Source organism: Schistocerca gregaria, chromosome 3, assembly GCF_023897955.1.
Source record: "Schistocerca gregaria isolate iqSchGreg1 chromosome 3, iqSchGreg1.2, whole genome shotgun sequence".
Taxonomy (NCBI): Eukaryota; Metazoa; Arthropoda; class Insecta; order Orthoptera; family Acrididae; genus Schistocerca; species Schistocerca gregaria.
The window spans coordinates 497,184,916-497,212,505 of record NC_064922.1 but is presented as its reverse complement, the minus strand read 5'-3'; the positions used below and the strand labels follow the sequence as shown (position 1 = coordinate 497,212,505).

Sequence of the window (27,590 nt, the reverse complement as noted above, 5' to 3'; positions counted from 1 at the left end):
AAAGAGCGAGGAACAAGTCTCTTCTCAGTACTTCACTGGGAGAGCACCTCTGTCGAGAGCAAATTGAAGTGCTACTCTATATTGAGTCCTTGCGATTAAGCGTTGTTCACTGTGTTGGCGGATGCACTTATTGTGCGGTGTGAACGGACAAAGTTATAGTTAAATGCCTGCGAGCGAATTTTGAGTGGCATCACGGTGGACTGGATATCTGACTGGTGTACCATGCCAATAGTTAGACTAGGGGCGAATAGGAATCCTTGACTTCATCAGGGCATAGGGAGAGTTTGATTGGCGAAGGTCAATCCAGACAGAACGAGAGTTATCTTATTTGTCAGCAGCGAGTGGCGCAGACAGCGGTCATCGCAGCTTACGGTATTGTGCACTACAGCTATTGAGAGCCCCATATTCCCTCCGCAACAGTACACTTCACTGCATTTCACACGCGACAGCCTCGACCATACCTAGCAACATTCTAAAGGATAATTATTCAAGTTGAGTAGGCACGCCTCTAAGCCATTCTTCCAAGGCAACAAGCATCTTAAACTTTGTATAGAAATTTCATTAGCGAATCCTATCCGTGAAAGGTAACGTCACATTCCGAAAAGAACCAGGATAAAACTTTTTCAATTCATAACTAAAGGTGTCATTGTGATTTATGCAAAATAAATAATAACTTTCGTTAATTTCATGTTTTTCTTACACTAACTAGCACTACTCTAGTACCCAGGTATCCCACTGGTTACGTAAGAAATTTAGTGAGTTTTTGTGTCATTTCCTTACAGCGGACGACTCCAGAAGATATTTATTGCTGAAAGTTTTTCACGCATTTCTCTTTAGAACGTTAGGAGCGTCTGTCTGACTTCTGTAGTAGTGTGGGGGTGGAAATTGCATCTTGCAGGAGCCACAGGGTAAAGGGTACATCTCAGATTAATCCGTTGCGCAGAATAACAGATTAAACCGTCGCACATCAGAACACGTACAATTCACCACAGAAAGCCGCAGTGTGTGGCCGCGCCGTTTACGGCGCCATGCCACGGATTGCGCGGGCCCTCCCACCGGACTTTCGAGTCCTCCCTCGACCATAGGTGTATGTGATGTTCCTAACATAAGTTTATTTTAGTAGTGTGTAAGTCTAGGGACTGATGACCTCAGCGGTTATTCCCTTTCTAATTCAAAGACACAATTCACCACAGAAAGTTTTCACAGAGGAAACTGGTGGACACCCGTGTCAGTTCTCTAGTTAGGAACCAACGCTGTGGACGATGCTGTACAGACCATTACGACCTTTGACACAACATACTCTTAACACCGATTTGTTTTAATGTCGCATTCTCCAGTAACCTAGCATCACTACATGCGATCCTCTTCTAAGTTCTTGTTCTCCACGCGTATCAGTATAGTACATGCACGGCCTGTACGAACTAAAATATCACCGCGGGAAAAACCCTATCCTCAGATACCAATTATAGTGCCCTGTTAGAATTCATTCAAATTCACATATGGCAAACTTTGACGTCAACGAATTATATTATCACTTGCTTTCGGGTTTCCACTTAGTTTTACATCTTTGCTTCATGGTTTGCTATAAAACAGACTTTTTCGTTCACATGCAAGAGGCCGTCGTTGGAGGCACATGTATAAATTATTCTTTGAAATCTCAATCACTTATTATGGGCACACTGTTTTACATGTACCTACATAACATTTTTCTGGGTTTGTGAAAATCTGCGTAGGGTTAACCAAATAAAGGCTCATATACCGTCGCGCCCCCTCCTGAAACAAATTATTTTGCCGACTCCCCCCGCCCTCCTCGTACATACAAAAAAAGTTTTACATGACGCCGGTTCCCAGAACTCCTGGAGATGGACGTTGACTGTGGATAATGTATCACAGACACAGTGCCTTCGACTGTTCAGAGATGTCACTAAACCCTCCCAAAGATGTAAACAACCATGCATGAGCAGCGCCTATGAGACGGAGGGTGTCCGATAGTTCCACTCATTTCACCAGGAAGGACGTATACGGCTCGTATTGTCTGTAGTTCAACCATGCCGAGACGGTCAGTTCGGCGGTTCGATCGCGTCCGCATTGTTAATTTGGGCCAGGAACAAGGGAAGTGTCCAGGCGTCACGGAGTGAATCAAAGCGATGTTCTTCGGACATGGAGGAGATACAGAGAGACAGGAACTGTCGATGACATGCCTTCCTCCGGCCGCCCAAGGGCTACTACTACAGTGAATGACCGCTACCTACAGTTTATGGCTCGGAGGAACCCTGACAGCAACGCCATCATGTTGAATAACGATTGTCGTGCAGCCACAGGACACCGTGTTATGACTCAAACTGTGCGCAATAGGCTGCATGATGCGCAACTTCACTCCCGACGTCCATGGAGAGGTCCATTTTTGCAACCACGGCACCACGTAGCGCGGTACAGATGCTTTCAGCAACATGCCGAATGGACCGCTCAGGACTGGCATCACGTTCTCTTCACTGATGAGTGTCGCATATGCCTTCAACCAGACAATCGTCGGAGACATGTTTGGAGGCAACCGGGTCAGGCTGAACGCCTTAGACACATTGTCCTGTGAGTGCAGCAAGGCAGCAAGGTGATGATTTGGTGGTTCCCTGCCGTTTTCGAGTGGCATTATGTGTGGTCGGCGTACGCCGCTGGTGATCGTGGAAGGCGCCGTAACGGCTGTACAATACGTGAATGCCATCCTCCAACCGATAGTGCAACCAAATCGTCAGCATATTGGCGAGGCATTCGTCTTCATGGACGACAATTAGCGCCAGCATCGTGCACATCTTGTGAGTGACTTCATTCAGGATAACATCGCTCGACTAGAGTGACCAGCATGTTCTCCAGACATGACCCCTATCGAACATGCCTGGGATAGATTGAAAAGGGCTGTTTATGGACGGCGTGACCCACCAACCACTCTGAGGGATCTACGCCGAATCGCCGTTATGTGAACTTGTGGGTAGTATGCCACGACGAATACGAGCATGCATCAATGCAAGACGACGTGCTACTGGGTATTAGAGGTACTGGTGTTGTAAGTAGGCTGTTTAGTTTTTTTTTATTGGTAACGCCGCCGCCACGTAGCGCTCTGTATGAAAATCACTGGCTGTGCCGTGTGCAGTCTGTGGCTGGTTTGCTATGTTGTCTGCCATTGTAGTGTTGGGCAGCGGCTGATGGATGCTAAGAGCGCGTAGCGTTGCGCAGTTGGAGGTGAGCCGCCAGCAGTGGTGGATGTGGGGAGAGAGATGGCGGAGTTTTGAAATGTGTAAGAATGGATGTCATGAACTGATATATATATTATGACTATTAACGTAAATACATTGTTTGTTCTCTATTAAAATCTTTTATTTGCTAACTATACCTATTAGTAGTTAGTGCCTTCCGTAGTTTGAATCTTTTATTTAGCTAGCACAAGTGGCGCTCGCTGTATTCCAGTAGTTCGAGTAACGAAGATTTTTGGTGAGGTAAGTGATTTGTGAAAGGTGTAGATTAATGTTAGTCAGGGCCATTCGTCGTAGGGATTTTTGAAAGTCAGATTGAGTTGCGCTAAAAATATTGTTTAAGCACAGTCTTGTATAATTTTTCAAAGGGGACGTTTCAGTGTGTACAGCAGTCTGGACCACCACCTCTGAAGGTTCGCTCTATGGTGGTACAACATGCATTGCGTGGTTTTCATGAGCAATAAAAAGGGCGGAAATGATGTTTCTGTTGACCTCTATTCCAATTTTCTTTACAAGTTCCGGTAATATTGGAACCGAGGTGATGCAAAACTTTTTTTGATGTATGTACTTGGCACAAAAACTGTCCATTGTATCTATTTACTTCAGTTAAGTTACGGCAGCAATAATAACGACAGGATTAGAGGGTCTCCTTGAAGTACATCACAGTTAAAGATTTAAAAAAAATTGTCATACATTGGTACCATTCAAAGGCGGTGAACTTTAACATTACAACTAGTGTATAAACAACCACGGATGTGTATGCAATTACTGAAACTGTACGGGTATGTGCGTTTCACTAAATATTTTTTTACAAATTATTTCACTAATTTGTCAGTTACAGTTTTACTGTTTAACTGTTTAATATTTGAAAGATCTCGTGATGCAAATGGCGACAGAATAATAATCAATATTTAAATGCCAATTTTAAAACTGTTACATTTAAACTGATCATCCAAAAAGGAAGTAAGTGAATAGAAATAAACACGGTTCTAAATTGTGAAACTTCTTAACGCCTACACGTTTAGTGGGATGCGTGTGCTTCAATTTGTGAAGAAAGCTGATCCATTCTTTGACCTATCTCTGAAACAGTAACTCGCAGATCTGCTTCCAGTTGCAGTCGCGACTAATACAGTATTTCGTCTTAATTAATGCAACAGCGGAAAATGTAGAATCACTCAAGTACGTGGACGAGGAGAGTAACAACACATCTACTGCCCTTCTTGCTAAACTGGGATAATCATTCCGAGTTTACCACAGTAATTTTCAAGAGATTTAGATTTAAATTCATTTCGAAATGTTCTATCACTCGAGCTTTCTATTGGCTCCTAATGTTCTGCTGTTGGCAAGAGTCTGACTAGTGCTCTGTTATGACAGTATCGAATGCGTTGTGTATCCAGTCGTAATCAGACGAAGGTTCTGGAAATTTATCATCGAATTGTTGAAGGTTTTAGAAATGTACTACGCCAGTTCTATCAAACGTGCCCCCATCCAAATCATTTTCCTTCACGAATTTGTTCAGGCAAAATAACATCTCGCAGTTATCCTTCTCCATCTGTGTTTTTCGCATAAGGGCAGCCACTTTTTTTCTTATAAGAATATTACTATTTCGGCCTTGAAGTGATGATAAGATCATTTAGTTTCTTGAAAATGTCAAGTGGTTCAATATTAAAATCCTTCTTCATCGGGAAAACAGACCCGTGAATATGCGACTCAACAGGAAAAGACGAAGTTTGTTTCAGATCTACAAAGCGATGAAAAACATTATTACCGGACGACTAACGCACACTACCTGATCAAAAGTATCCTGACACCAGGCTGAAATTGACTTACAAGTTCGTGGCGCCCTCCATCGGAAATGCTGGAATTCAATATGGTGTTGGCCCACACTTAGCCTTGATGGCAGCTTCCACTCTCGCAGGCATATGTTCAATCAGGTGCTGGATGGTTTCTTGGGGAATGGCAGCCCATTCTTCAAGGAGTACTGCACTGAGGAGAGGTATCGATGTTGTCAGTGAGGCCTGGCACGAAGTCGGCGTACCAAAACATCCCAAAGGTGTTGTATAGGATTCAGGTCAGGATTCTGTGCAGGCCTGTCCATTACAGGAATGTTAGTGTCGTGTAATCATTCTGCCACAGGCCGTGCATTATGAACAGGTGTGCGATCGTGTTGAACGATTCAATCGCCATCCCCGAATTGTTCTTCAACAGTGGGAAGCAAGAAGGTGCTTAAAACATCAGTGTACGCCTGATACTGTGATAGTACCACGCAAAACAAGGGGTGCAAGCCCCCTCCATGAAAAACACGACTACACCATAACACCACCAGCTTCGAATTTTACTGTTGGCGCTACACACGCTGGCAGATGACGCTCACCGGACATTCGTCATACCCACACCCCGTCATCGGATCGCCACATTTTGTACCATGCTTCGTCATTCCACAGTACGTTTTTCCACTGTCCTGTCGTCCAATGTTTACTCTCCTTAGACCAAGCGAGGCGTCTTTTGGCATTTACCGGCGTGTTGTGTGGCTTATCAGCAGCCGCTCGACTACGAAATCCAAGTTTTCTCACCTCCCTCCTAAATTACATAGTGCTTGCAGTGAATCCTGATACAGCTTGGAATTCCTGTGTGATGGTCTGGATAGATGTTTGCCTATTACACGTTACGACCCTCTTCAACTGTCGGCGGTCTCTGTCAATCGAGGGCGGCCTGTACGCGTCCCTTCATTTTTCCAATTCACTATCACATCGGAAACAGTGGACCTAGGGATGTTTAGGAGTGTGGAAATCTCGCTTACAGACGTATGACACAAGCTACTATTTTATAAGCCATTGTGTGAATTTTACAGAAGGAGAAACAGCACACATTATATTGAACCTCGCGTCCGTGTTTGTAACAACACAATTTTTGCATGACATATTGTCAACAATTAAGGAATTCGGCTGTAGTTCTCCCTTCCAAAACTTGATAAAGTCCTCACATATTTCATTTTCATAACACTAGCGTACAGAAGTGAGATGCGAAAGATTTCCGATGTCGATACTGTCATCAAGTTGCAGGGCGAATTTCAGGCCATCATGAAGACGTCGTAGAAATTAATTCGTCATGTGGCGACTCTTGCATTAATACAACCACATGTCATCTGAGAGTGGTGCCGACTTCAGACTCTCATCAAACCTTTCTCCATCGATTTTGACAGCTGCGGGAAGAAGTACTTTCTCACCAATAAAGCGTAGTGATTTGGATTTTGCAATTTTGTTGGTTGGTTGGTTTTGGGGGAGGAGACCAGGCACAGAGGTCATCGGTGTCATCGGATTAGGGACGGATGGGGAAGGAAGTCGGCCGTGCCCTTTGAAAGGAACCATCCCGGCATTTGCCTGGAGTGATTTAGGGAGATCACGGAAAATCTAAATCAGGATGGCCGGACGCGGGATTGAACCGTCCTCCAGAATGCGAATCCAGTGTGCTAGCCACTTCGCCACCTCGCTCGGTGTAATTAAGTAGGGCACATCTTAGGAACTCATACGTCTTTTGGAGAATGTGACGTTTCTTTTTATTTGTTAATTATGAGTGCACTTGCATGGTCGGAATGTTTTGTCTGGATGTATCTTTTAGTTTTATACTCTTCAAGCTATCGTTGTTTAAAATAAAAAACATTTCGTGGACTTCCTCGTTAGTCAAAAGAATGCTGCTAATGCCTAATGCCAGATAATCAACTTGATAGTTTACGCACTTGGTTTTCAGTTTAGAACTAACATTGCTGGTAGACCAGAGGAAGACGTGTAAGAAGAATATACTTTGATTAAATTCGAATCTTTTTCCTTGTGAGAACTGCGTACTTTTGGAGAATAGAGGGTCAGTGAATCACTACCATGGGATCTCTTGTTCTCACGGAGAATGTTCAAATGGCTCTGAGCACTATGGGACTCAACTGCTGTGGTCATTAGTCCCCTAGAACTTAGAACTACTTAAACCTAACTAACCTAAGGACATCACACACGTCCATGCCCGAGGCAGGATTCGAACCTGCGACCGCGGAGAATGTGTCACTTGTCCTTGGGAATGGCGGAACTTGTAACGCTTCAGATCCGGTTAACTAGTTCCACTGAACACGCGCTTTAATTCGACTTCTAGTTAACTTACTACCTATGAACTGATTTCGGAAGCCTGTCTCAAAGCCGACCGAGGTGGCCGAGCGGTTCTAGGCGCTACAGTCTGGAACCGTGTGACCGCTACGGTCGAAGGTTCGAATCCTGCCTCGGCCATCGGTGTCTGTGATCTCCTTAGGTTATTTAAGTTTAAGTAGTTCTAGGGGACTGATGACCACTGAAGTCAAGTCCCATAGTGCTCAGAGCCATTTGAACCTCTCTCAAATCGAGTGGTTAGTCGCAGTGGCTGTGATTAATAATCCATCATTGTAGTCAACGTTGCAAGGAAGTAGTGGTCACATTGTCAAACGACTTATTTTCATTAGTGGTTGTTATTCGCTTGGTAAATAGCCCGTGAGGGTAATCGGTAACAGTTTTATAGTTTTTCCGCTGACAGCATCTAGTGGTCAGTTCTTGTGACATAAGCCAGCAAATTAGAGACTTGGGAGCTTCTTAACTTGGTTCATAGAAATGAGAACGTGACGCTAACAATATTTGTTCACCAGAGGCCTTTTTCTTGCATAATATGAAACGCAAATATTTCAGTAAAAGGCGGTGCTCCTCGATCTCTATATTATGCCCTGCGCCCAGGTCTTTTTATTTGCTTTTATTTTGTTGTAGTCATCAGTCTTTTGACTGGTTTGAGCGGATCGCCATGAATTCCTCTCAGCGTAGCACCTGCGACCTACGTCCTGAATTATGTACTGTATGTATTCCAATCCCTGTCTTCCTGTGTAGATTTTACACTCCACAGCTCCTTCTGATACGATAGAAGTAACTCCTCGATGTCTTAACAGATGTCCTGAGGCGTAGCGCCGTATAACGATCCTGCCTTGGAGGCAGTTAAGTGGGAGATGTCAGTCAGAGGTGGATAGCGACAGATGGTGACACGAGACTGGATGCGCACGTAGTTTATGTATCAGCCTATAGAGGACAATATTATAGGGGGACTGTGATGTTAGTTTCGATTGTGCCCACTAGAGTGCACTAAAGTAATAGCATGTTTTTCATAAACTGTTCTAGTATTTTCACAAAGTGTTATTATGTCTTTTTGTGTATGTAAAATGTTATAAATGTGTTTTATCAGTATGAATGATGCGTGAGTGTGGATTAATGTTAATATAAAGATACTTGTTTAACGAGTTACGAAGTAGGATTTAGTGTGGGAACATTTCGAAAAAGTATGGATATGAACAAAGGGGATTTTTGTAGAATATATTTGTAAAGTAACTTTATGGGAAAGCGAAAGTTAATTCAGGTATAAATAACAATAGAAAATAACTTTATGCATAAACAGAACTTCAGCACATTAGATAATTACGTCGGTAAAAAGGTTCAGTCGTTAGGTTTACAATTTTTCCAGTGGTTGTTGATGAAAAGCGCGGACTGACGTGGGAGAATGTTGTTTTGCTATTGGCTGTTGAGTAAACTAACCAATGGTAAAGCAATATTCTTCGCGCGCTTTTCTCTGCTGGTAGAGAAGACTTACAGTATTCGACAGAGGAGTCGAAGCCTAGCCATGAAACAGATCGGACGTGTGTAGTAGTAGTTCCGATGGAAATGATAAGTTGCCGGATCTAGCAGTGTTTCATACATCAAAAGTGTTGGAAAGTGACGGCATAATTATTCCGATGTGTGGTTAGAAATTTCGGAATTTTTAAGTGAATTTTGTTACGAGAAAAGACATATTTTCCGCGTGACGTATTGAGCAGGTCGGTGGCTAAAAACTGTGACTGCATTTGGTACCGACAGACTTAATATTTGGAGAGCATTCTCAATCAAAAACAGTCACTATTTTTGTAGCTATTACGTTTTCGGGAAATGCAACGTGAGTGAAAGGGATTATGAGTGACTGTGTTAAGACTAGCACGGGCTTGGCAGTGATACTTGTTCACCTAAGTTTCAGAATATATTAACTGAAGGCAAAATTTCGAAACTTTTATTTGTATGAAAACTTTCTCCCGAAACGTAGATTAGTGACTTAAATTGCAGCCCAGTTCACGTCGAAGTACAGTAGGTTTCACTCGGCTTTCGTACTGATGATCTGCTGAGACAATGTTCACAGGTAGGTGCAGTGTTTTCCACATATTCCTTTCGTCGCTGATTCTGCAGAGAGCATCCTCATTCCTTACCTTTGAAGTCCACCTAATTTTCAACATTCTTATGTAGCATCGCATCTCAGTGCTTCGATTCTCTCCTGTTCCGGTTTTCCCACAGTCCATGTCTGAATGACACACAACGCTGTGTACCAAAAGTACATTCTCAGAAATTTCTTACTCAAATTTAAGTCCTGTGTTTGATACTAGCAAACTTCTCTTGGCGAGGAATATCCTGGCCGTGCGGTTCTAGGCTCTACAGTCTGGAGCCGAGCGACCGCTACGGTGGCAGGTTCGGATCCTGCCTCGGGCATGTATGTGTGTGATGTCCTTAGGTTAGTAGGTTTAATTAGTTCTAAGTTCTAGGCGACTCAGACGTTATGTCGCATAGTGCTCAGAGCCATTTGAACCATTTGAACCAGGAATATCCTTTTTGTCAGTACTAGTCTCCTTTTTATATCCTCCTTACTCAGTCCGTCATGGGTTATTTTGCTGTCTAGGGAGGAATTCCTGAACTTTATCTACTTCGTGATCAGCAACCCTGATGTTAAATTCTTCGCTGTTCTCATTTCTGCTGCAGCTCATTACTTTTGTCTTTCTTTGATTTAAATAACCTACCATTTGTTAACTGGCATTGGTAGCGGTCGTCACAATGTTATTAGGCTATCTGACCTCGATAACCTCTTCAATTCTTCCCTTGAACATTGCTGGTTATTTCGATAGTACGCAAGCATCATTGACGTTCATCAGTCATTCATTCACATTCTTTAAATGTGCTGCATTTCTTCATCGACAAGTCCGTTTTCGGCGATTCGTACCACATCAATCCAAAAAAGTTTAGATACTGGATTAATAAAAAAATGAAGAATAGTTAATACGGTACTTTTAATCATTCGCGTGTTCTACGTAGGTTCTCCCCACTTGATTACAACGACCAGAACATTCATACAACGGTATAAAACTGTCAAAAAGGCCTCGTTTGGGGTGTTGTTCAACTCACATGTCAGACTGACTTGAATGTCAGTTAAGTTGTGTGAGTTAACGAGCATTTCGCTCTCATTTAAGTATATGGCCGAAAGAGTCAGTCTTCAGGAATTGTGAAACGAACCCTGTCATCCAGGACCGGATGCAGATTCACCGCGAGATGAGGAAACTCACTGGCGTCTATTTTGTATTGATGCCTAAGTGCTGTAGTGGGCGAGTGAGACAGACGAGAACTTGCGGCGCGGGGAAACCCAAAGAAGCCATTTGTGGCCGAGAAGACGTATGAGTGTTAAATTGGCGAACGTAAGATCGGACATAAAGGGTAACACTTGTGGAAACTATTTAATTCTGTAGTAATTCAGGGAATCAAGCCACAGTAATTTTAATCTGCCATCCTCCATAAATTTTCATGGTGATGCCAATAAAACTTGAATATCCATGTATCAATAACAGTTAAGAATTTACTGTTAAAGTCAAATTAACAAGATGAGCATCATTAAACTGACAAATGTTGTAAATATCAAATATGTAAATTAATTTGTTTAAAAGATACAGTAGATTTAAATTATCTGTATTTACAGTAAAGCGTCAGATCATCATTCCCTCCACACAAAACACATTGAACGATGACAGCATGACACCTTATTGAATCATTAGGTAATAGAATAATTGTTGTAAAGTTTAGTGCATAATAGTTACTTTTGTTCTTTATGAATTTATCAGAAAGCACATTGATGCAAGACTACTGGCTGTGGCATTCAAAGCTAAGAAGGAAATTCTATTGGTGTTATGTAAAAGAATTTAACGTTTGTTATGTAATGGATATTATTGTTACTTTATTTAGAACGTGAAACTGGTCACGCTTTGATTATTTAAATATATAAAAATGTAAAGTAATGTAGAATAAGCTGTAGCCAATCAGATGGACGGCTTCAGGAAAGGGAACTGCCCTAGTTAGTTGAGTGAGGATGTTCGTCGCGAGTGAAACCGCGGCCGGAGACCGATAGAGAGGGACAGTTCTGGTGCAGACACCAAAGAGGACAGTTCGGCTAGAGACGCCAAATGGCACAGTGCTGGTAGAGACGCGAAAGCGGACGGTCGGTCTTTAGGCAGCTGGGAAGTGAAACGACTTAGAAAATTTCTCGTTGTGTGATATCGCAGGACTTAGTCTCTGAGCGGTGAGCAGCCGCAGGCCTGGTGTGAACTCTTTTCGCAAAGCTAACGAGGTTGATTGTTGAACTTTTAATTCACGATGAGATTGTGAATGATCGAACTGTGTTAAATGGATAAGCGCTCGAGTGTAACAGTAACTCTAAATACGACCACTTTCGCTATTAGTTTGCTTTAAGAATAAACATTAATCTAAACAAAATTGCAACTGCGTGGCCAACATCATTTAGAGGTCGTTAATTTAGTTCCCGATATTATTATTGTTGTTATTATATATTATGTTAACTTTGTATTTCACAAACTTGCCATCATCCAGACAATTTAACCGGTGTCACAGGCGTCTAACTTAGGGCGTGTAATGAGACACGTGCAGTTCAACCCCTAGACGATCCTGAGCCAAGACATTTCGACGAAGAGGAACCGCATATGAGCCCGAACATCTTTGAAATGTTAGCTCGCAGTTGTCAATGTGTTGACCCTCCAGGTGCATTTCCCCACTCTTTTTGTGGTAGGTTTGATTGATAACGCCAAGTCTTGTCTCTCGCGATGATTCTTCAAGAAAAGTATTGTCCACATTTTTCATTTCACTGCAGTTGCGGCAGGAGTCCATGCGTCGTTGGTTTTGTTCAGGAGACAAGGCATGCGATACAAACTTCGTACTGTCTCATCTGTTCTTCGAAACATTCTGGACAATGTCTGCCAACGCCCGATTTAGAGATGTCGCTCCACTGCTATTTGTTGCATAACAACATTGCCACCTCTTTGTCCATTCATAATATGATATCCTACTGTTAAGCCACACAAATAAGCACGATTACATTCATTCACTCACCCGTGTTGCCGCTCGCATTCTTCCTGGCTGACATACACTAATTTGTTCTAGTATGGAATGTTGTTCATAGGTGTAACAGCTCTAGCTTCCTCGTGACTGTATCACAGATCTGACGCACCATTATGACCAACAATTTGCGTACGATATTCCTATCGAGCGAGGTGTCGCATTGGTTAGCAGACAGGACTCGCATTCGGGAGGACGAGGATTCAAACCCGTGTCCGGCCATCCTGATTTAGGTTTTCCGTAGTTTCCCTACATTGCTTAAGGCAAAATCCGGTATGGTTTCTTTGATAGGACACTGCCGACTTCCGTCCCAATTTTTCCCTAAACCGAAGCGACCGATGAACTCGCTGTTTGGTCCCCTCCCCCAAACCAACCAACTAACCAAAGATATTCCATTGGCCAATATCATGACGTGACTGAGTGCGAAGGTAACTGCTCGTATGTGTACGATTCCTGAATATTTTGTGCCTTAATGAACCATCTGCTGCCCTGTAAACTATATCGTACATGCTCAGTAGGGTGCTATTCGTTTCTGTTTCAGTTATAAATTATGTTTTTGGTTGTGTGCCACTGAGACTTTTGTAAGGGTTGGATGGTCCACTTCTCCATTTGGCCATACATTAAAAATTACGTCCAACATAATTAACTGTGGGTGAAGTGGAGCAAAGTCAAGGACAGTGTTTTCGAAGGCTTCCACAAATAGATCTACAGCTACGGATGATCGTGGATCCCATTAATTGCTGCAAAATTAGTCATAAAATTCTACCCACGATTTAAAATACGGCACATTTACACAGTATAGTCCTCCGTCAGGTCAATGATACACCAAGATTGGTGATCTTGTAGATAAAATGCTATTTTCTCGATTTATCTATTTCTGAACAGAGACTTTATATCAACGCTTACTGCTACTTCTGTTGCAATAGTAACGAAATCTGTACAATATGGACCAAGTTGTTCTCATTTACTTAGTGGCAACTATCCAAGTTACACATTTGTGTCAGTCGGATGTTTGGCCAGGAGATATGTGAGTGAATCAACATCATTGATTATTGTTGTAGCGGACTTAACTCCTTGTAGATCGGTGGATCTTCATAAATTATCGGGGACCAGGAGCCTTAAGTATGAATCACTTGGCCGCGTCACGATTTAGTCTAGTCTGAGCAGACACTAGGCTCTCGTGAGTGTCGTGGGCGTCTGGTCGTCCAATGCTTCCTTCAAGTGGTTCTTGCAACAGATGCCTAAAGATCAAATATATTGCACAAGTTGACCCGGTCTTCGCTGACACCTGCCGTGAAAGCCTACGTTTATAGGTTCTGTACATCATCAGATCCCTAGATTTTTGCTTTCCATGGGTGGTGTAATGGTGAGTGATAGTATGACAATAGTGTCTGTAAGAAAACAATACCATTTAGAGGAAGATAATTAAACGGACGCTACTAGCTACTATCAGAAAACTTTTGGGTTGTCACTGGGTTGGCTACCACATAAAGTGCTGCAATGTCATCCTAAAGGAACGCGAGGTTTAGGAAAACATGCCATCAAAAGATTCAACTGCCTGAGTAGTTACCGAATGAGAACTTACATAAACTCGCGTACTGTTGGTCATTAGTGATAATTACCAAATTTCCGTAAATCCGACATCGACTTTTGCAAGCAAATTGTGATACAATTATTTCGCTTTCCTTCGTAAAAAAAAGAAAAACCCAGCAAATAACGCACCACGTCTGACATGACAAGCGAGCTGTCCACCAGCAGATCGGTAGCGTCGACGGAGCGCAGGAAGTCCACCAGCTCTTGCGAATCATTTGTCTCCAAACCGAGTACTGCGCCAAGGCTGAAGGCGTTCTGACGGGCCAGCTCCAGAGAACCTGGCAGTCCGATGAAGTTCCCACTCTGGATGATAATTCTTGAGAAAAGATCTGTGGAAAATATTACTCTCCTGTAGAAAAGTAGGCGAGAATGCCAATTCTCGCGCCCTTAGAAATATTTTTAAGAAGTCACGTATGTAAATCAATGTTAGTAAACAGCAAATGCTCATTTATATGCATTTTGTATATCAAAAACTATTTAAATTCATCCTCTAATTCTGATTAATACCATTTAAACTGCAAGGCTAAGTTTGTTGATTAATATTTATATTTTCAAAATTTTTCATCGAATCAAGTGAATGATAAACCTACATGTGAAGTACACAAAGCAATAAAATAAATAATCAAGAACACTGACAATTATCTTATGAAAAACTTTTCTTCGGAGAGACAGTGAACAGAGTAACTATGAAAATCTCTATACAGACATTAAAATCTCGTAGTGAAATCAAGAATGCGTTTCGGTGACAATCACAGAAAACGGAAAAGTGTCAAAAATTTCAGTTGTATCAGAGATACCTGGAGATAATTTGCTGTAGGTGAAAATATTTAAAAAACAGGAAAAGTGCTCTAGAAAAGGAAATTTATAACAAAATGTTTCAATCCTACGACACAAAAAAACATTATAGCAAAATAGTGACACCAGCATGCTTTTGTGTGATTCGATGTTTACTGTTGAGTTATAAATTAGAAAAATTGTGAAAATGAAAACACCTCCAGTATATTTCTGCCATTTTCAGATAGTTCCTCATGACTGCTACCCTGCCCTTGTCGGCGTCATATGTAAGTTGGCCCTTAACTTCTCCATCACTCTGCTCCTGTCGCAATCAGTGCAGCTGCCACAGTGGGCGGTGGCAGTGGTAGGTGTAAAGGCACCCGGTTGCGGACTGCAGTCTCTGTTGTCGGCGGTATCATCGTCAGGTTCGGACTTTACTGTAAGGGAGGTCTTTGCTTTTTCTCGACTCAGATGTAAATTGAGTTCATGGTTCAGAGTAGTTTCAGGGGTAAGACAAGGCTGTAACCTGTCTCCACTGTTGTTCATATTATTTATGGATCATACGTTGAAAACAATAGACTGGCTGGGTGGGATTAAGATATGTGAACACAAAATAAGCAGTCTTGCATATGCTGATGACTTAGTTGTGATGGCAGATTCGATTGAAGTATGCAAAGTAATATTTCAGAGCTAGATCAGAAATGTAAGGACTATGGTATGAAGATTAACATCTCCAAAACGAAAGTAATATCAGTGGGAAAGAGATATAAACGGATTGAGTATCAAATAGGAGGAACAAAGTTAGAACAGGTGGACGGTTTCAAGTACTTAGGATGTATATTCTCACAGGAGGGCAACATAGTGAAAGAACTGGAAGCGAGATGTAGCAAAGCTAATGCAGTGAGCGCTCAGCTACGATCTACTCTCTTCTGCAAGAAGGATGTCAGTACCAAGACTAAGTTATCTGTGCACCGTTCAATCTTTCGACCAACTTTGTTGTATGGGAGCAAAAGCTGGGTGGTTTCAGGTTACCTTATCAACAAAGTTGAGGTTACGGATATGAGAGTAGCTAGGATGATTGCAGGTACTATTAGATGGAAACAATGGCAGGAGGGTGTCCACAATGAGAAAATCAAAGAAAAACTGGGAATGAACTCTATAGATGTAGCAGTCAGGGCGAACAGGCTTAGATGGTGGGGTAATGTTACACGCATGGGAGAAGCAAGGTTACCCAAGAGACTCATGGATTCAGCAGTAGAGGGTAGGAGGAGTCGGGGCAGACAAAGGAGAAGGTACCTGGATTCGGTTAAGAATGATTTTGAAGTAATAGGTTTAACATCAGAAGAGGCACCAATGTTAGCAGTGAATAGGGGATCATGGAGGAATTTTGTAAGAGGGACTATGCTCCAGACTGAACGCTGAAAGGCATAATCAGTCTTAAATGATGATGATGATGATGAGATGTAGGCCCCTGCCTTTTTATTTAGACTGTCTTGGGCACTAATTTCAACGGCGTCTTTGATCATGGAATCCCAGGAGGAGGAAGATTTCCTTGGTTTTGTTGTAGTTTATAGCACGGGCACGAGTGACCTCGTGGTAATTCGCTGTAGCGTTTATGTTCATGGCACCTTGTTTCCACCCTGCCTCCACCTGACATTGCTTGATTAAACAGGCCATTAATATTAGGGTCCAGAGTTTGTAGAAGGAAAGGGCAAAAGCCGGTGTGCACCTACCTGTGGACAGTGGGGAGACGAGGTGGAAAGACACAGACATGCCGCCAGCGCTCTGGCCCCACAGAGTGATGAGGTCAGGGTCGCCACCGAAGCTGGCGATGTTCTGCTTTGCCCAGGTGAGCGCCAGGTGCTGATCCTTGAGACCCGCATTTCCAGGGACGACGGCATCGCCAGTAGTGAGAAAGCCTGCAACAAACAACACGTCTCACATTGAAAACATTTTACAGGCACTAGTAAAATTTCGCTATTTATTTCCTGTAATAAGCAACAAAATTCCAATTGCTTCTACTGCGCTACTTCCTAACTTTCCATTCTTGTTACTACTTGTTATTGCGAGAGACTGAACGATATCATTCAATTACAGCACGTTCGTGATAGGACAGATGTGTGTTGGTTGTAGCATGATGTCTACAATGAAAAATATCGGAACTTGACGCGAGTGCATATGGGTGAAACAGATCGTCCCAAAAAACAATTTGAAAAATGAACCTGTTTTTGATATAGGTTAAAAGAAACTGATACCTCGGGAATTTGGAAGGAAACAATCAACGGTATGTGGAAAAACGAAGTGGTGTGGGTTCTCGTATTTTCTGCAGGTTGCCACTGTCTTGAATGTCCCCAGGAAGTCGCAGATATGGTGAACAGGACAACCTCTCGATGTTACACCTCAATCATGTAGCACCTTAACGAACCTAGGGAGCTCTCACATGATGGCACGTAGCCAGTTTTACGATCTCTCATCTTTTACTAAAACTGATGACTGCGATTTCGGGAAATTAATGTAGAACCTTGCTAACATAAACACACTTTTGAATCAAAACATAATTACACTCTTATTATTTCTCTTTTTTCATGAAAATCCTACCTTCCACTAACTAATTACAGTATTATAACCTAATAGGTTGATTAACTGAAAACATCACACGTAAAGTCACCCGCAGGCCTTGAAGCAATCTTCAGCATTCTCCTTCAACCCACATTTTAAAAGATTCAATGACTTGTTTCTGCTGTTTGTCTTCCACATTTCGCACCCGCTGCTTTCAGCAAAACATTTATATTTTATGTTAACACACTTCTTTCTGTTAGAAAAGCTTTTCTCGTTACTGCAAGGCTCTCTTTTATATCTCTCTACTCCCACCGCCAATTATTTTGCTACCCAACTGCAGAACTTGTATACTAATTTTATCAGCTCTTTCTTCTTAATCTAATTACGCCAGAAACAGCTGACTTAACTGGACTACACTCCACTACTTTTATTTTACGTTTACTGATGCTGATCTGAAGACATTTTGTTGAACTTATCTTACAAATAATTTTCTGTCTCATGCAGAATTAGTAAGTCTTCGGAAGATATTAAAGTATTTTTTCTTACTTTTTGAGTATCGATTCACTTCCCAATATTTACTTGATTTCCTTTACTACCTGCTGTATGTATAAATTCAATACCATAGGGGATGGTCTCACGCCTTTTGCAGCTACTTGACTTTCTTTTATATCCTGCGACTTTTATTACATTCCTGACAATCTGAGAACTTCAAACACTGAACTCCAGTCCACCAGTCAACACTGTCGAAGTATCATTCTAAATTACAAATGCCGTAAATGTAAGTTTGCTCCTCTTCAGTTTACCTTCTAAGACAAATTGTAGAGTCAGACTTGTCTCGTGTATTCCTATATTTCTCAGGAATTCAAACTAATCTTCACTGTCGTGAAGTTTCAGTTGCAGAAGCAAAGCCACCAACTTTCTTTTATGTCTCATAACTCCTCCTTGGTTTTGCGATTTTTTCCTATCAGTGTACATTTAAAAATGAAACGCTACTTGGGTTCATATATTGCTTAATTTCCGAACAAATACACGCTGTTTATAACCATGTGCCAGTTGATGCCAAATAAGTATTCGTCTAGTAAACAAGATCCCAGGCATGATTCTGCACTGGCATACACCCCTCTGTCTTTCCTTATGCAGTTCCGAGTGATCCACTGTAGTGTACAGTCCCCTCGCCGTTTTAAAAGTGTTGCACGATGTGTAACGAAGAGGGTCGAAAACGTCGGGAAACTACAAAAGTAGAGAGAGAAACCTGCATCGGCTTGTTTCGAAAAGCAATATAACTTCAGTAAATTTTAGAGACCACTGACAGACCTACCAGTACAGTGAAGACTGTTATATACAGATTTAATCAGAATGTAACATACGAAAGCCAATCGCGAAGCGGTGCTCCTGCAGTTCTGGCCAAGATGATGGAAAAAGACAGCTGCTTCGAGAAGTCAAGAAAAATAAGAAAGTAAGAGCTGAAAAACTTGGGATTGCAATTCAAATGCGTACAGGAAAGTCTGCTTCAGCACAGGCAAGAAGAAATGTGTTTTATGAAGCTGTATATAGAGGCCAAACAGCCTGTACAAAACCATACATCAGTAAACTCAACAGAAGCAAGTGGGTTACATTTGCGAGAGAACATAAATCCGATGAGTTTGCTTTTTGTAAAAAGGTTTGAAACGTCCCCTTAGAAAAATTAATGAATTACTGTGCTGATAAACCTCTACGTTATTTGATTTTCAAACAGCTGAGCAAAAGTGAACGTACTCAGACATTTCTCTCTTTACTTATTCTGATCAACACAAAACTGACACAAAATATTTTTAGCGCAGCGCAATCTGACTTTCAATAATACCTACAAAAGAATGGCCCTGACTAACAATAACCTATACCTTTCATGAATTACTTACCTCACAAAAATCTTTGTTACTCGAACTACTGCAATACAGCGAGCGCCACTACTGCCATCTACGGAAGGCACTAACTACTGATAGGCATAGTTAGCAAATGAAAGATTTTGATAAAGAACAAACAATGTATTTACCTTAATAGAGTTCAAAAGTCATAATATATATCAGTTCATAACATCCAGTCTTACAAATTTACTCTTTCTGGCTGACACACGTCCAGATTGTCCGCTCTTAAAATTCTGCTATCTCTCTCCCCGCATCCACCACTGCTGGAGGCTCACCTCCAACTGCGCAGCGCTACGCGCTGTTCACATCCAACTGCCCAAGACTACAATAGCGACTATTCCAACAATGCCAACCAGCCACAGACTGCATACAGCACAATCAGTGATTTTCATACAGAGCGCTCCATGGCGTTACCAACATAAAAACCTAAACAGCCTACTTACAGGTTGTATTTACTGACGAGAGACGATCTGAGCTGTTAAAGTCAAATGAGCGAGGAACAATATGGAGAAAAAAGAATTGTGAATTTGAACGCGGAGGAGGTTCGATTGTTGTCTGGGGTTGTATGAGTGCAGAAGGTTGGGGGATTTTTGTTTTTATTGATGGAATTATAGCACTCAAGACTAACAAACATCCTAAAAAATCACATATATCCCGAAGTGTGAATAGTATGGTTCTTGCTGAAGTTTGTATTTTCACACCAGATAATGTTCAAAACACACGGCTCTAGATGCAAGGCTGTGGGTGTTGTATAGCACTCCCAGCTGGATGCCGACACGAGAGCAGTCCCCAGACAGTAATTCAGGAGATGGTTTGTAGCATGCACTCGACAATAACATGATTAGGAATGATCTAAAGAACACTCCGCTCTGCTAGAGCAATGACGTAAAATTACAGTCAGGCAACATAATCTCCGGTGAAATCCATCCCAATGTGGATGCAAGACTATAAAGAGGGTGTACCAAGAACTAATCACAACATTCTACACTCCTGGAAATGGAAAAAAGAACACATTGACACCGGTGTGTCAGACCCACCATACTTGCTCCGGACACTGCGAGAGGGCTGTACAAGCAATGATCACACGCACGGCACAGAGGACACACCAGGACCCGCGGCGTTGGCCGTCGAATGGCGCTAGCTGCGCGGCATTTGTGCACCTCCGCCGTCAGTGTCAGCCAGTTTGCCGTGGCATACGGAGCTCCATCGCAGTCTTTAACACTGGTAGCATGCCGCGACAGCGTGGACGTGAACCGTATGTGCAGCTGACGGACTTTGAGCGAGGGCGTATAGTGGGCATGCGGGAGGCCGGGTGGACGTACCGTCGAATTGCTCAACACGTGGGGCGTGAGGTCTCCACAGAACATCGATGTTGTCGCCAGTGGTCGGCGGAAGGTACACGTGCCCGTCGACCTGGGACCGGACCGCAGCGACGCACGGATGCACGCCAAGACCGTAGGATCCTATGCAGTGCCATAGGGGACCGCACCGCCACTTCCCAGCAAATTAGGGACACTGTTGCTCCTGGGGTATCGGCGAGGACCATTCGCAACCGTCTCCATGAAGCTGGGATACGGTCCCGCACACAGTTAGGCTGTCTTCCGCTCACGCCCCAACATCGTGCAGCCCGCCTCCAGTGGTGTCGCGACAGACGTGAATGGAGGGACGAATGGAGACGTGTCGTCTTCAGCGATGAGAGTCGCTTCTGCCTTGGTGCCAATGATGGTTGTATGCGTGTTTGGCACCGTGCAGGTGAGCGCTACAATCAGGACTGCATACGACCGAGGCACACAGGGCCAACACCCGGCATCATGGTGTGGGGAGCGATCTCCTACACTGGCCGTACACCTCTGGTGATCGTCGAGGGGACACTGAATAGTGCATGGTACATCCAAACCGTCATCGAACCCATCGTTCTACCATTCCTAGACCGGCAAGAGAACTTGCTGTTCCAACAGGACAATGCACGTCCGCATGTATCCCGTGCTACCCAACGTGCTCTAGAAGGTGTAAGTCAACTACCCTGGCCAGTAAGATCTCCGGATCTGTCCCCCATTGAGCATGTTTGGGACTGGATGAAGCGTCGTCTCACGCGGTCTGCACGTCCAGCACGAACGCTGGTCCAACTGAGGCGCCAGGTGGAAATGGCATGGCAAGCCGTTCCACAGGACTACATCCAGCATCTCTACGGTCGTCTCCATGGGAGAATAGCAGCCTGCATTGCTGCGAAAGGTGGATATACACTGTACTAGTGCCAACATTGTGCATGCTCTGTTGCCTGTGTCTATGTGCCTGTGGTTCTGTCAGTGTGATCATGTGATGTATCTGACCCCAGGAATGCGTCAATAAAGTTTCCCCTTCCTGGGACAATGAATTCACGGTGTTCTTATTTCAATTTCCAGGAGTGTATATTTAGGGTGTCATTTTCAGTATTGCAGACGAATACTTATTTTGCATCCTAAACTGCCTATCTTTTGAATGTTTAACTATATGTAAATAAGAATCTATGTTTCACTGATGAACAACACGTCAGTGTCCCTGCCGTACTTCGTTTTGACAATTCTCCACAATCTATATACCCTTAAACATAAACGCACGCATTAGATGAATACTTTTTGGGGTACGTGTACATACCAAGCTGAGCCAACCGGTAGTTGATGGTCACGAGGATGACGCCGTAGGAGACGAGGAAGTCGGGCCCGTGTTCGGTGTCGGAGCCGCTGTTGTAGTAGAAGCCGCCGCCGTGCACCCAGAAGAGCACGGGCAGGTTGGCGCCCTGCTGTGGGACGCCCGGCACGTACACGTTCAGGTAGAGGCAGTCCTCGGAGCCGCTGCCGTCGGGCTGTATGCAGTCGCTGCCGTACTCCGTGGCGTCGCGAACCCCTTCCCAGCCACCGGCTGGCTGGGGATCCTGCGAAAGCGTCAGGAGACTTTCTTAAGAAGTGCACTGGGGTCGACCTATGCTAGAATGTTACCTTTTTATATGGAGATTTCTGAACATGTAAGGTACATCAGCTAGAAAGTTACGACCACCTATCTAATAGCCGTACTGGCACAAATAACAACGGCGACGTTTCGCGGTGTGGAAGCAATGAGATCTGTGTAGGTTGCTGGAGGAGTTGGCATCACATCTGGACACACAAGTTACCTAATTACAGAAAGGGGGCGATGAGATCTGACACCACGTTAGTCACACCCCATTTACATTCGATCGGGCTTAGGTGTAGGAAGTTAAGGAGTCAGCACATCAAATGGAATTCGCCACTGTGTTTCTCGAAACACTCCACGACACTCTTGGCCTAGTGACATGGTGCATTATCTTGCTGAAAAAGCCTGTGCCATCTGTGCATCCTCCACTTCCTCTTCGACCTGCCCATTACCGCTCTATAAACTCCACCTGCCTGATGCATCTCCTCTTCCTGCTCACCTCTCTCACTCCATTTCCTTCTCCCCTCACTCTTCCTATCCCCTCCTCTATCCATCTCGAAATGTCCCCAACCAAGGTCATCAGCATGTGAAGCCCCTGCATTGCAGTCCAATAAAGCAGGGTAATACTACTCCCACAACATGCATGTATGCAGGGCAAGCTACACACCAGAGGCTTGAAAATCATTTATTTGCCCTGACTTACCAGCTGCCTTGCAAAGCAGGTCGATAAAAGAGGACAATACTTTCAACACAATATGGCTGTCGTGCAGGGCAGCCTACATGTCAGGGCTGTTTCTTGCCTCTGACATGAAGGCTGTTCTGCAAAGCATATTCATTTGACTGGCTCGTACTCTGACTACATAATGTGCTGTCATGCAGAGCAGTCTATACACCAGCGGCTTAGGAGAAACACGTTTGTTCTTATGTCTCCCCTGCTATTGGTGGTAGGTGGTTGTAAACCTCCCAGTCCTGAAACCTCATGAGGCCTGCTATTCCTGTACCAAATTCGGCATAAATCGAGCCAGGGTTTGGGAGGAGAATCTGAAACATACATACATACGCTCTGTTTTATACAGGATGTTTACAAATTAGTTTTACAAAAGTAACATTTTATTGTGAAAAGGATAAATAACTATAAAATATTTGATACAGCACTGAATGCAATATATCTTCAAGTTTTATTCCCGCCTAATACTATTGGGTTCTGATTTCCATCTGGGTTGCAAACACGAATGAGTTACTCCAGCACTCACCATGGAGTCGCATAATGGTGCAGAGCTTGGACAATGTTGTTTATGATTTCATAAATCCAGATCTGCTACTACATTTCAGAGACAACTCAGGACAAAATATCGTAAGCCACCTCCTCAGAGACAAAGTATTATTAAGTGGCACAATTGTGTTACTGAAACTTGTTGTGTATCAAGTAGGATACAAGGTCTTTTTTGTCGCGTCAAGTGTAACTGACGTATCATCGTTGAACAGTATCTAATGCCTCAATTACAACAGGATATGGGTATAGAGTTTATTTCCCAGTCAGGTGGTGTGCCACCACATTGTCATTGTGAAGTTGTCATGTGTCTCAGTAGGAATGTGCCGACCTGGACTCTACATGGTGCACGAATATCCCAGCCACCACAGTCACCCGATTTAAATCCAATGGACTTCTGTGTATGGGGTTCCATTAAAGTCAGAGAGTTTCTTCCTCCGCTTGCGGGAAACATAAACGTCCTGCGACAACGAATAACACAAGCAGTGTCACCATACATCAAGATTCGTTTCTTAGGATTTGGCAGGAAACTGATTACAGATGGGACATTTATCGTGTCACAAAAAGATAGCCCACGGAACATTTGTAAATAAACCTTGAAGATATACTACATTCAGTACGTTATGAAACATTTTTGTGACTTATATAATTTTTCCATAATTAAATGGTACTCTTGTATAACTGATTTATAAACACCCTAGCATATCTAACAGAAAGCCTGCTACTTGTCAACTGTTAACTGACAGGAGAAACTTGAGCAGTGTCGTATAAGGTCTCACAAATAGGTATCATTCAGAGGTAGATATACTTGCAAGTACTTTGTGCCATTTAACTCATAGCGGTTTTGCAGACTATGGTGTAGCAATTAAAAGGATGCTGTAGCTACGGAACAGCTTCAGCTGAGAAGTGGGCCATGGCACCAGACTCACCGCGAAGCGCAGCTCCCCGACTGGCGGCTCGGCATAGGGTATCCCTCGGAAGGCGGTGTAGGTCGTGTTGTAGACGCTCTGGACGACGGTCCCCAGCAGCGTGCCCTGCTGCACGGTGACCTGCACGTCCTGGGCCTGCGGAAACAAAGTCACAAGTGAAGCGTTCCCCAGCGAACATCAGTTTACCCTAATACAGGGTAGCTAACAACAGGTCCTCAGTTCTGCCATTGGCAAAGCATCTCCTATGATTGTGGAGAAGACGGTATTTTTACAGAGTCATCTGAGCACTTTATATTATTTGCGTGTGCATAAGACTGTTACGCCTGAGGGAAGAAAGAGATTAAACAAACGCAAAGAACTGTAATAAGTTACTAATAAACCGTCAGCAATGACCTATGGGCGTGCTAGTAGAAAACCAAGCGTAGAAGAATAAATTAAATGCAAAGAGTATCAAACAACACGCAGTACTAATCCTGCATTACACATTAAGTACACAGATGAAACAGGCCTGTGGCAAAACCATAGGCAAAGTTACCAGGTTCCAGGTTCGCAGGAGAGCTTCTGTAAAGTTTGGAAGGTAGGAGACAAGGTACTGGCGAAGTAAAGCTGTGAGGACGGTGCGTGAGTCGTGCTTGGGTAGCTCAGTCGGCAGTCTGCCGCCGGCAGTGCTGCGAGGCGGTCACGCGCCAGAGCGCTGCGGGCGAGGCGCGCACGGTGTGTTTTTGTTTACTTCGGCCGCTGTAAGTGCGGTTTTTCCTTCTAAACCACCATGGCGCACAACTTTCGGAAGAAGACATTACGTTTCAGCTTTTGTTCCGACTTCGCCCGACCCAAGGCCCTGGAGGTAGAACGATTTATTCGCGATGAAGCTAAAATACCACCAACGGATCTAATTGGTATCCACTTGTCCATAGTTAGCACTACCGTCTACGTCAAAATGATCAACGATGGGGCGTGCGACAAGGTGCTTCAAGAGACAAATCGTGGACTGCGCTTCTGTCATTCCGACGGGCAACGTCGGACCCGTTACCGTCGATCATGCAGGCCTCGGCACACGATAAGGATCTTCGAACTGCCGTTCGAACTACCTGCAGACGTCGTCATCGAGGCGTTCCGTCCCTATGGCAACGTTCTGGAACATGTTGCCGAACGATGGGTACAGTTTCAAACCTATCCCGTTTTAAAAGGTGTTAGAGAGGTTCGCAACGAGTTGTAGAAACACGTGCCTTCCTATCTACGTATCGGAGGCTGCCGTGCCATTATAATGTACTACGGCCAACCTCGGACCTGTTCCGGTTGCGGGAAAGAAGATCATGTACGGTCTGAATGCATTCAACGACGTGTCGTGCTGCTCCCGTTGTCGGAAGCGTCCGTCACACCCATGATGAGCGCCCTACCGGTCACTATCGCAGCGGCTCTTGCCACGTCTACAGTTTTGTCCAGTCCGTCGCCCGGTCCTTCCGTTCGGCACGTCCCACCGTCCCAGTCACGTAGGGACGGTGCAGACGTCCCACGTGACAACCTTGCCGCCGAACATGCTCCCGTACCGGACGCTGAGGAGACCAGTACATTTTCACAACACCTGTTTGACAATTTCATTGTACCCACCGACGCCTTAGAACCAGGTCGACGCTCTTCCTTGCCGTCGTCCGACACTGAGGAACACGTGCGTAAACAACGCTCACCAAGTAGGAGCAAACGCCGCATCCGTTCACCCATGATCTCTCAAAGCGTCACCACCCAGGACGGCGAAAACGACACCCAACCAGCCGACGTTTCCACGCAGAGGACAGCGGACAACTTTCACGATGAACAAGAAGTTTCGCAAGACGGGACCACCATGGAGGTGGAGCATATACTGTATTCAAACATTATGAATCACCTCGAAGGGAACAATCTATTGATACGTAATCAGCATGGTTTCAGAAAACATCGCTCTTGTGCAACGCAGCTAGCTCTTTATTCGCACGAAGTAATGACCGCTATCGACAGGGGATCTCAAGTTGATTCCGTATTTCTAGATTTCCGGAAAGCTTTTGACACCGTTCCTCACAAGCGACTTCTATTCAAGCTGCGGACCTATGGGGTATCGTCTCATTTGTGCGACTGGATTCGTGATTTCCTGTCAGGAAGGTCGCAGTTCGTAGTAATAGACGGCAAATCATCGAGTAAAACTGAAGTGATATCAAGTATTCCCCAGGGAAGCGTGTTGGGACCTCTGCTGTTTCTGATCTATATAAATGACCTGGGTGACAATCTGAGCAGTTCTTTTAGATTGTTCGCAGATGATGCTGTAATTTACCGTCTAGTAAGGTCATCCGAAGACCAGTATCAGTTGCAAAGCGATTTAGAAAAGATTGCTGTATGGTGTGTCAGGTGGCAGTTGACGCTAAATAACGAAAAGTGTGAGATGATCCACATGAGTTCCAAAAGAAATCCGTTGGAATTCGATTACTCGATAAATAGTACAATTCTCAAGGCTGTCAATTCAACTAAGTACCTGGGTGTTAAAATTACGAACAACTTCAGTTGGAAGGACCACATAGATGATATTGTCGGGAAGGCGAGCCATAGGTTGCGTTTCATTGGCAGGACACTTAGAAGATGCAACAAGTGCACTAAAGAGACAGCTTACACTACACTCGTTCGTCCTCTGTTAGAATATTGCTGCGCGGTGTGGGATCCTTACCAGGTGGGATTGACGGAGGACATCGAAAGGGTGCAAAAAAGGGCAGCTCGTTTTGTATTATCACATTATAGGGGAGAGAGTGTGGCAGATATGATACACGAGTTGGGATGGAAGTCATTACAGCATAGACGTTTTTCGTCGCGGCGAGACCTTTTTACGAAATTTCAGTCACCAACTTTCTCTTCCGAATGCGAAAATATTTTGTTGAGCCCAACCTACATAGGTAGGAATGATCATCAAAATAAAATAAGAGAAATCAGAGCTCGAACAGAAAGGTTTAGGTGTTCGTTTTTCCCGCTCGCTGTTCGGGAGTGGAATAGTAGAGAGATAGTATGATTGTGGTTCGATGAACCCTCTGCCAAGCACTTAAATGTGAATTGCAGAGTAGTCATGTAGATGTAGATGGAGGTCGCCACGCACAATGAAACGATCGGTGCGCAGGTTGAGGCGCCTGTCTCCC

The 27,590-nt window shown here is 43.8% G+C and overlaps 1 protein-coding gene across 2 annotated transcripts in view; it reads right to left on the bottom strand.

Annotated features, from left to right (window-relative positions):
* Positions 1–27,590, bottom strand: part of LOC126354064 (acylcarnitine hydrolase-like) — a 194,603-nt gene that overhangs the window by 19,569 nt on the left and 147,444 nt on the right. For both annotated transcript variants that reach the window (XM_050003431.1, XM_050003430.1), the window contains exons 2-5: positions 24,442–24,576; positions 21,949–22,225; positions 16,585–16,770; positions 14,207–14,406 (exon numbers count right to left, since the gene is read on the bottom strand). In XM_050003431.1, the coding sequence (XP_049859388.1) occupies positions 14,207–14,406; positions 16,585–16,770; positions 21,949–22,225; positions 24,442–24,576 (798 nt within the window). The remainder of the gene's footprint in view (positions 1–14,206; positions 14,407–16,584; positions 16,771–21,948; positions 22,226–24,441; positions 24,577–27,590) is intronic.